General features: G+C 33.9%; 1 protein-coding gene across 3 annotated transcripts in view; it reads left to right on the forward strand.

Moving 5' to 3' along the window:
- The window catches only part of LOC128999487 (phospholipid-transporting ATPase ABCA1-like), a 124,816-nt gene extending 118,888 nt beyond the window's left edge, over positions 1-5,928 (forward strand). For all 3 annotated transcript variants that reach the window (XM_054426039.1, XM_054426041.1, XM_054426042.1), the window contains 4 exons: positions 172-292; positions 840-1,068; positions 1,228-1,336; positions 4,200-5,928. In XM_054426039.1, the coding sequence (XP_054282014.1) occupies positions 172-292; positions 840-1,068; positions 1,228-1,336; positions 4,200-4,222 (482 nt within the window). In that variant the 3' untranslated portion in view covers positions 4,223-5,928. The remainder of the gene's footprint in view (positions 1-171; positions 293-839; positions 1,069-1,227; positions 1,337-4,199) is intronic.
- Positions 5,929-10,858: the final 4,930 nt, after the last annotated feature.

The following is a 10,858-nucleotide window of genomic DNA, read 5'->3' on the forward strand; positions in this document are numbered from 1 at the left end:
TTTAAAATATTTAAAATCTACCTAAATTCTAAGTGTAATAATAATTTTGTTTTGGAAATGTAAACACTTCTTTGCTATAACATTATATTGACTTCATTTATAAAATATTTTTCATATTTGATATATTTGATATGGTTGTTGAGTGAAATACAGGCATTACATATGTTACAGGACGTTCTGTTATCCTCACCAGTCACAGTATGGAGGAGTGCCAAGCCCTATGTACCAGACTCACCATCATGGTCAATGGAGAGTTCAAGTGCCTGGGAAGCTCACAGCACCTCAAGTCCAAGTCAGTCTTAGTTACTTTATTATGATGAGCAGTACTCGATTTTGTTAAGCATTAAGTTTCAAAGAACCCATCAAGTATTAATAAGGATTTAACTGAGTAAATTTTAACGGTTGGAAGCATTATTGAAGGTGAAATTTTAAGACCTGTGGCCAGTGACTATTTTGAGTTCCAGATGAAAAAAAAAACTGTAAATTTATAATATTTTATGCTTCCTGGTTCTTACCTTCAGAATTTACAACACCCTACAATATAAATAAAGTTGGTATTGTAACTCATATTACATATTACAACTCATAGTATCACAATTGCATTTTAGATACAGTAACCAATCACACTGACTGACAATAACACAATGTCCAGTTTAGGACTTTTTGTTGGAACATTTATGGTCCAGCCTTTTCCTAAATCCAGCCAGCTGCCTGCTTTAACCAGATTATCGAGAGACTATTGTGTCTAAATAAAATAAGGGGATTCAAAACCAATTGAATGGCTAGAGGCAAAGAGGAAGGGTCAGGTATCATCACTACAGTTTATATTGTTGCTGCAGGTACGGTGGCGGGTACAGCTTGATAATGAGATGTCAGACAGGCAAGGCAGAGCAAGTTGAGGAGTTAGTCAGAGACAACTTGTCGTCTGCAAGCCTGGTAGAGGCCCACTATAATCAGATGAGATATCAGCTGACTGCTCCGTTAGACCTGGTATTCCAAACCATGGAGGAGGCCAAGCAGTCTGGACTAATCCTGGACTTCTCCGTATCACAAACAACTCTAGAAGAAGTAAGACAATATATATTAAATTCAATGTTTATCTAAACTTAATGATGCTATTGACTTAATATATCTTGTAAAGTCCATTTAAGTCACATAACTTCCACCCAAAACGTCTAAATGTTGTGAACAAACTATTAAGTGAAATTATTTGTTGTTTATGTTTAGGTCTTTCTGCGGTTTGCTAGTGAACAATCGGATGCCATGAAATCAAAATCAAATGTTTTTAGGAATGTACGACGAGCCATTGTACTTCAGTGTAATAAGTGCTGTAAAGGTGAGTTGATGAAACATGTTCAGCATTGTTTAGTAATCTCTTGTTATGTAACTAAATGTGCCTCATAAAATGAAAAGTTCAACCCTTTTTTTTCAAAAGGGTGTGTAGCCTCAAGATTACTTTGTCATACATAAAATGGTCTGTCTCAATACCATAGGTATTTTTTGTTGTTGTAGTAGTAACTAGTTTTGGTTCTTATCTTATATTATAAAGATAGTTTTATGAAAATATGATGATATTTATTGATTCAAATCTCTTTAGATAATCAAGCTAGCTCTACAAAAAAAGTCTGTTTAGATGCATTTAATCTAATCAAAATTCAACCTAATGAAAAACTCCAGTGAAGAACAGAGATTTTAAAAACAAATCTATTTCGCTGTTGCATTAGGTCAAATTTTCATTACGTCAAAAAGGATACTCCATTCAAAGTAGTCTGTCCTCAACGCATGCCAACAAAGGTGGGAAACAGGAAACAGCTAGGTGACATAGTCATGGACGTTTGTGACGGCATTTAGACAATTTAGACAAATAAGATATAATATTGTTGTTATTCGTTTCTACGTGATAGTTTTGTGTTGCCAAAACAGTCACACCTTAATTTTCTTTAGATAACCCAGCCAACAACAAGTTATTAGTCCAGGAATCATGAACAAGTTTGTAACTTGGTTATTGTTTCATGATTATTGGCTCTAAATATTAATTACAGTAATTCCTACAGATTTATTAATTAATATTCAGGGGGTCATCATCATTGCCACTCAAGATTGGAGCCAAATTTAGAACAGAATTTCACTTAAATGAATTAATGATGAACGATTTATTTAACATAACGTAAAATAAAAAATAAAAACTAGATTTTGGCCCTTCCTACTTACGGCAATTATTAAGCATTTGATTAAAACTAAATATAGTTCAGAACAGCTAGTTTACACACATAATTAGGGAAAATCATCTTGTAAACAAATACCACAAGACCACATATTTCTTTCGTCCATTTATAGGCCTGTACGATGTGTATTTTAAATCCAATACTTTTACAATAAATCTGTAATTTTGTTGATATGAAAAGCCTTGAAGTAGATTAGCGGTCGATTCTCACACACTGGTTTAAAGTACTGTAGCTACACCACCTTCCATAGCATACTATCACTTACATTTACGTTATTTTACCTCAGTGGCCACTGAAACCTTAAGAGAATTTTGGCCTCCCATTATCTTCTATCCCTTGCCTCTTTCAAATGTTGATCCCAGTCTGGAGAAGTCTTTCATTGCTTTGTCCTCCAAGTGGTCGTCCTACTTGTGGTACTCCTTGGAATACATTTTTAGCGAATTTCCCATATAGAGAATAAGTTATTACCGTAGTACTCATAGTGAGACCTGGACCCGGGACCTATTTACTTTTTCGTTCTGAGGTCCCTAGAAGCTGATAACACCATCCTTTAAATTCATATATATATTTATATACTAGCAGAGTACCCGTCCTTCGTACGGGGTTGGAATATAAGTATAAAATGCTTATTGCAGTTATACTCAAGCTTTGCGATTGCAATGGGTGGAGGACACAGTTTGATAAAATTTGCTTTTTTAAATTTACAGTATTCTATAGTATTACACATCTACCATAGCCATAATGTTCTACCATTTTACCTAAACAATAGAGAAAAATAAATTATCAATTCGCAAAATATCATAAATTATTCGTGAAATGAAAAACATATTCATAACTGTAAACAATCCTACTTTGACAGTTCTCATTGTGAATCACAGTTTTTCGTTGCTGCTTAGTTCAAATTAGCTGTTTTCATAAATGCAAAAAAAAAATATAGTGCTGCACCCTGTTGGTAAATCTTATAACTTTTTAATGCTTTTCCATATCATAGAACCAACTTTTTTAGTTGAAACAGCTGACTAAATTCTTTAATTCCCTTTAAATATGAATACTCATAAGGTTAACATGGGGAATTACAGAGCCACTGGGGCGGAGCCCGAAAGGATTTTTGAGATAAGAATATGCCTATATGTTAATCGGGAATGTAAGCTACCATCATGCCAAATTTCAGCCCAATCCGTCCAGTGGTTTATGCGTGATTGAACTTCAAACAAACAAACAAACAAACAAACAAACAAACACACAAACTTTCACATTTATAATATTAGTAAGATGTGTACGTTAGCGTGATAACTCGAGCAAATATTTCCCAATTTTGATGAAATTTGGTACAACATGTAAACCAACGTTTATTCGAACGAGTTCGCTAACCAGCATGATCGGACTATGGGAACAGGGGTTTATGGGGGGTTTTATGGGGTAAAAATTGGTTTTTACAGTTTTTGACCCTAAAAACATAATTTAGCAACTTTTTTCAAACCATTTTGTAGATCTTAAAAAAAATAATAATTAAGATTATTGAAGCGTTATTATGCGCCTAATGGCTACATAGAAAATTCCAAAAAATTGTAAATTTAAAATTCCCATGTTATTCTTATGGAGAAAATTGTAAACTACTGTAGTTTGATTGTTTGTGAGCATATTTTTATAAAATTTTTAAAAACGCATTCATTTTATACTAAACTATTAACATTTTACAAGTTAGGATGTGAGTAAAATACTGTACCGAAGCGATGACGGTAATTAGACCAGAGCCATACCTTATTGACGTTTTTGGTGCACCACAGACCCTTACTTATCAGTGTATAGTTGTAGTGTTAATACACTAATATTGTGTGTATGACTAATTTTAAATTGTTTTGTTTTGAAAATGTATATGTCCAGTTACAAAGGCCCCAAGGTAATACAATTTGTTTAGCATTTTTAAGGCTGACATCTTCCTGTCTCAATTTAATACTTAGTATATGTTTACAGGTACCCAAGAGCAAGAAGTATGAAGTGGATCTTTGGCATTTGTTTGGTGCAATACTCACATCTTACATGACTGTGTCGTGTCTCTCTAGTATAGCTTGTATACTACTTACTCTTGCTGTGATTTTTATTTTTAGAACATATTGTTATGTTTGTAATTTACTTTATGCATACTTTTGTTTTTATACATATAAAAACTTTTCTTTTGTTTTTATAACTGGGACTGGTGGCGTGGTCCTGTATTTCAGCTACTAGGAGGTTACGAATTGTGGATTTAGGTATGCACTGTGGATGCGATACTCCCTGGTATGGATTAACGTCCGCACTAGTGGGTACTACGACTATCCGCAGTAATATCCTAAAAATTAGACCAATTCGTATATACCAAGGCAAAAATGTGGTTCGGATTCCACTATAAATTGTAGGTCCCTTAGTTGCCATTAGCTGTATGGGCTATTAATTAACAGATGTGTCTAAGGAATAAGTCGGCCATAGTCACTAACAAGACTACAAGATCAGGCCACTCATCCTACACTCGTCTCCATTCATACTTGGCTTAAAATACTTACTTTGTTTGGTCGCCATTTCATTAAAAAGTATAAAAGTATAAAGTATAAGTATTTATTTTTTAAACTTATTTTACCAGCTCAAGCAATATGGATAGTTTTAACATCAAAACTGGCAGCTATAAATGTTATCAAAACTGAACATAAATAACAATTAATTTTCAAAGAATACTCTATAATTAATTACTAACCAACTCGAGAACTTACAGGTTTCAATGTTTTATAAAAATATGCATAATATGTCAGTGGTATATGGTCTTGTAAATAACTTATGTTTAGATAAGAGTGGAAGTCTTAAATAACTTTATCAGTTAGTTCTATACTGCAGCTAAAAAGTAGGTTTGGGGTCTAATATGTGAATTTTATTTAGGGTCATGTCATGCCCATTTTTTACTTTCTATAATTTTAGCTGTAAAGCTCTGAATTTGTCTCATGTTACAGAGTAAGAGTAAATACTTTGTACTGTATTCCAACTGTACCTGCCATAATCTTAATACCATTGTCAAATTTTAGTTCGTTTGGGTATCAAGTGACAATTTTGTTATCATTAAAAACTCAACATAAATAATCAACTTATTGGCTTGCATAAAAAATAGATAAAAAATACCCCGCTGCAGCAAATCTGCAGACTATGCAAATTTCCGTTTGCCTGATTTGATTAACAATTAATTCAATTCCATTTAAAAACATTAGGTTTAACAAGTGCTTAGGTCTGCTGCTACAGGGAGGCTAATAAAGTGTGTTTTTAGTAGAATATCAATAGCTTAGGACAAGATAAATAAATTTACCAAGTTTGATCAAAATTTATCCATAAACAAACAAACTAAAAGACTTATAATATTCTTCGTAAGAATAACATGGGAATTTAAAATTTAAAATTTTTTGAGTTTTCTCTGTAAACAATAAGGGTACAAAAAAACTTAAACATAATAAATTATTTGTTTTTTTAAGCTCTTCAAAATGATCTAGAGAGAAATTGGGGAGTTTTTTGTTTTGAGGGTTAAAAATGAGAAAACTCCCATACCCCATAAAAATCCCCCCTAAAACCACGTTCCCATGGTCCAATCATGCTGGTTTGCGAACTCATTTAAGTTTCTCCCGCCCTACACCATCAAGCTAAATTTCATCAAAATCGGACAAAAATTAATAAATCAAGTTATTGTGTTCACGGACATACATCTCTCTCTCTCTCTCTCTCTCTCTCTCTATACAGGGTGCGGCAAAAGTCAGCGTACCGAAAGTGCAGCTAAAGTACAGCTAGTATTAAACATAACTATAACAGTATTATTGTAAGTACCTGTTAGAGAAGCTGCTCAAAGTGACCACCTCCATTGTCTATACACATGTAGTACTTTTTCAACACTGAATTGCAAATTCTTTTACATAGTTGTGGTTGTGAATATAACATAAAAATGTTCTGTAATCAATTATTTTAAATATTCTAAACTTTGAGGTTTCTCCGAAAACATGTAAGGAGGTTGCGTTCCAGGAAACTGTTGTTCGTATGCTGCAAGAGCAAGAACATCCGGATGATTACGATCAAATTTACACCGATTTTTAAAAGAAATACTCGTTGGTCTATAGATAGTTTGTGATTCATAATAATAAACACTGATGTATAGAAGTTAATAGAACAATCACTACACTAACCAACTTCACTTCACGGTCACAGACGGAATATTGACAAAACAAAAAATCCTCGTTAAAGAATAAACTAAGGCAAAACAAAACATAACTTGACGTTAGATTAAATAAGGAGTGAAAGTAAGAGATAAAAATAGCGCGAGAGATAAACAATGACGCTTACTGGTCTGCAGCGGTACGCTGACTTTTGCCGCACCCGGCATATATATATATATTATATGGACCGTGAGAGATCTACCAACTGTCCTCCTTCAATCATCTTGTTGATATTATTACTAACATCTCTTATATGCTAATTGTCTTTAAGTTTACCAAACTGAGTGTTATTATATGACACTCTAAATGAAAAAAAAAACAAAAAACAAAACTGTTTGCTGAATGGTTGAATGATGGTAAATTTCCTGAAAATTGACAGATTTTAGTGATGTATTTGGATAACCTTTGTTGATGTCTAAATTGATAAAAATGCAAAGATGAATCATGCTATTTGAGATGATTCGTTGACTAACATATACTGCGACTCCTGTTTACCTCTTTATTGTTATCTCGCAAATAATGTCATGGCGACCAACTAACCCAAAAGACCCATGTTAAATTTCTAAAAGATTAAATTCACGTAGGGAAAAGCCCTATGGTCCGATTTGTACAATTTCAGATTTATACCTTCCCATGGTTGGACTGTGCTAAATTTTGTGCAGATCGCTTTAGCCGTTCAGGAGGAGTACAGTATTTGTAAAACAAAAGCAGGATTGTAGTATAAGTGCTTCGCTCCGCTCAATTACACACTAATACAGAGTCAAGCCTAATTATTAACTATAGGCTAATTTGTTGAATATAAAAATTAAAATTGACTATTTTACATGCTGCAAAATTACACCTGTATATGCTCATAGATACATGCCCAGAAAACAACTTTCTTACAAACAGCTGATAGTAACAGTTCACAGTTAGATTTAAACTTTACATACTCTTATTTGAAAATAACTTTGCACTTTTAAAGAGTGGTAGGGCAGAGCCCTGTAGTCTGATGTGTACTTTTCTGATTAATACTTTCCCATAGTTGGTCACTTTGACCATGCAAAAATCCGTGTGAATTGCTTCAGCCGTTCAGGAATAGTGTGCGGAAACTAATTTGAAGTGTGTAGTAAAAGAGCTTCCCTCGCTCCGATCAATAAATACCAAACATCTGGCTATGTGTAAGCACACACGTTTCTGCTCGTAAAACTTAATTCTTGAGATTTCAAACTACTTAAAAAAAGGTTTATGCCTTTGCAAAAACTTGCATTTACTAAGAGTGTTTTTATAACAAGTGCCTAGGACCCAATTCCAAACAATCATTTGTGATTGTTTTATTGTTGGAAAATTAGATTTATTTATTTTGTTAAGTTTTTATGGTAATTAACTTGTAATTGAAACTATCATCTTGTGAGTTTGTTAACTTATCCAAGCATCACACAGATTATCAGAAATATTGTGTGTTTATATCATTAGTTTTATTTTCATCAGTTCAAATTTACCCTTCAATCTTTAATATGTAAAACCAAACATACTTGAGCTACATAACCTGAATTTGCTTTTATTTTGATTTTTTAATGTTTTTTGTCTGTATTTTTATTTTCACCCATATTTTAGGAAACTTTTTTTTTTTTTGTCGGAATGAGATGTTTATGAATTGCATGAATTTTAAATGTGCCTTGTTGCTTAGCTAGCATAAAAACAAGTAATGATTGATAAACTATTATTTTAAGAGTAGTGTTGATTCGTTAATGTAGGCTATCTGTGTTGGTAATTTCCTTATTTTTTTTAACTAAGGTATACGTGTAGATTTTTCATCACCAAAGTCGAGCCAGTATTATTTTATTTATTATATTTAACTTTACTGTAACTTAAATTGTAGTATTTTAGTTAGGGTTATTGTTGTATCTTATTATACTTTAAAAATGATTATGTTGTTAAAACAAAAATGATTTATTTAGATGTTATTATTACTATTGTCACTATATTAGTTTTAATTTGTTCATTACATTTTTAAAGATATAGCAATAATAGTGATAAGTAAAAATCAAACTTTCCACCAGAGTTCAAGTTTTGTTATCTGAATCTACACAAACAAAACCTGTTCTATCTTATCATCATATAAAAATAAATTTGGCTTAAATAAAATGACAAGCATTCAAAACTGTGAATACAAGTTTGTAATCATTTCTTGTAACTATATACATTTTGTTGGAAGAAATTTAAAAAATAACAACAATGGTAGGTAACAAGTGTGATAATAGTTAGAGAACTTTGAATGAAATGTGATATTGTATCTAAAGTTTGTTGTTTCTGGGAATAAATTATTTCATTTTAATTATTTCATTTCTCGCTATACCCTTGATAACAGCAGTTTCTAAGCCAAAAACATCTGTTTACATTAAAACATGGTGTGATAGTTAACAGTCAGGGCCGCCGTGAGGACCAGGGATGCGGTTTCATGTGATGCACTATGGGTGATAATATAATCTTGCCCCTTTCCCCGGCCCTGTCCTTCTTAGGATATTTATTCCTTTGTTTCACCCACAAAAATCTTAAACCTCTTGCGCCCCCCAAATCTAGGTTTTACTAAATCAGCCCTGCATGGGGCGCCACAAGGGAGAGGGCACCGGTTAGAGCCAGTTCTAGGCTTAAGCAAAAATTGCAGCCGTACAGGGCCCCGCACCTAGGGGGGGGCCTGAGCACAGAAAACTTACTACTATAACCCAGAATGCCAACCACATGGTAAAAAGCATTAAGCGGTTTGAGAGAGCTTTGCCTGTCAATCCGTAGGCAGCGCCACCAGCGTTGCTATGCTATTGCATAGCTATTGCATGGCAACGCTGGTGGCGCTGCCTACGGATTGACAGGCAAAGCTCTCTCAAACCGCTTAATGCTTTTTACCATGCGGTTGGCATTCTGGGTTATAGTAGTACGTTTTCTGTGGCCTGAGCTTGAAAATTGGAAATTGTTAGTAAATTAACTATTAAAAAAAAGGGGAAAAAAGGGTTGTGAATAAATGTTTTAAGTGTGTTGGTACACCTGCGAGTTTACAGCTTTTGGTCTTCTTCACATTATCTGCTCTCTCTAGAAACATGGCTCTCCTTGAATGTAATTTATTGAAACAAACTAACTTTCTCACTGTCTATTTACAATCACATGGTTTATGATTAATTTAATCATGTGTACGATTGTTTTACCTTAAAACATGTTTCTGTAAACACTGTTAATAATAAAGTTTAACAACTATTAATCTATTACTAGTGCACCTGTTGCTCGAATTCGAGCAATTACAAAGTATAACAGGCGTTATTTCAAAACGAATACTGTAACAGTCATAATTTCCGGTGACTTAAAAGAGTCAACTCAAAGATAATGTAATCAATCACTCCACTCCAGTTATTGAAACTGAAAACGAACGCTCTTGTGTGTATCATGTGTTTACTATGAACAGCTGTAAATAATACAAATTATTCGTCTGTTAAGTAAACAAAATCTTTTCTTCATAAGAAATACATTAGGATATTGATGGCCTGTGGGGCAAAGCCCGAGGACTTTTATTACAGGAATTGGTGAAAGGTGGCGTCTACACAAAAAATACTTAATTTTGACACATCGTTTGTAACAATCCGTCCAGGGCCGAACTTACCTAAGTTAACTTACCCCCTGGCCCTTGCGGGGCCCCCTTGCACAGTAGTTTTTATTAACTTCGAAAATTAATCAGACACTTACTGAATGTCCTTCTTTTTCAATAGCTTTATTGTCGTTATCCTATATTTAAGGTTATTTTTAGGTGAATTTTAATGTACTAGGAACAAAATTCTTGACTCTAAGGGACTTTTCCTCAGGATTGCACTGGGCTCCGCGCTAAGGCCTGGTTTACACGAGTATAGCTGCTAGGCTGTGATGGACCAGTTTCAGTTTCAATGAAGCCGTTCACACGACGATTGAGTTAAAGGGGGCCCTTTCGCTTGGGGCAAAAAATACAATAAATAATATAAAAACTCTTGTCCTAACGTAGAACGTAACTTGTACAATGTACAATTGTGTTAATTGTGTAGGGTTAAGTACAGATTCAATGGGGTTTTAATACTTTTGAAAAAGTAAAACATTGCTCGGTTAATGTTTTATTAAATGTCATTCTTTTACCTCTAAGTATATACCAAGGGAAACGGACTTTCGGCCTGCGCTGCCCCTGACTCGGCCTGGGCTGCCCCTATTGTGTGTTGTGGAGGGTAAGTTTCTAGGGACCAGGTATCTGATCTCAGCTTGCACTTTACCCATTAATTCCCAGGAATCTCCCAGAAGTGGGGTAGTAGTCAGGGTCGTTGACACAGGAAGCATGGGCCAAACCTCATAAGAAATGCATTACTAATGTACTAGAATACTACTGTAATCTTGGCATTACAGATTCAGGACGTGATGGTGTCTACGGGT

Source organism: Macrosteles quadrilineatus, unplaced genomic scaffold (assembly GCF_028750875.1).
Source record: "Macrosteles quadrilineatus isolate MER2022 unplaced genomic scaffold, UCM_ALF_1.0 Scaffold_8__2_contigs__length_117827958, whole genome shotgun sequence".
Classification (NCBI taxonomy): domain Eukaryota; kingdom Metazoa; phylum Arthropoda; class Insecta; order Hemiptera; family Cicadellidae; genus Macrosteles; species Macrosteles quadrilineatus.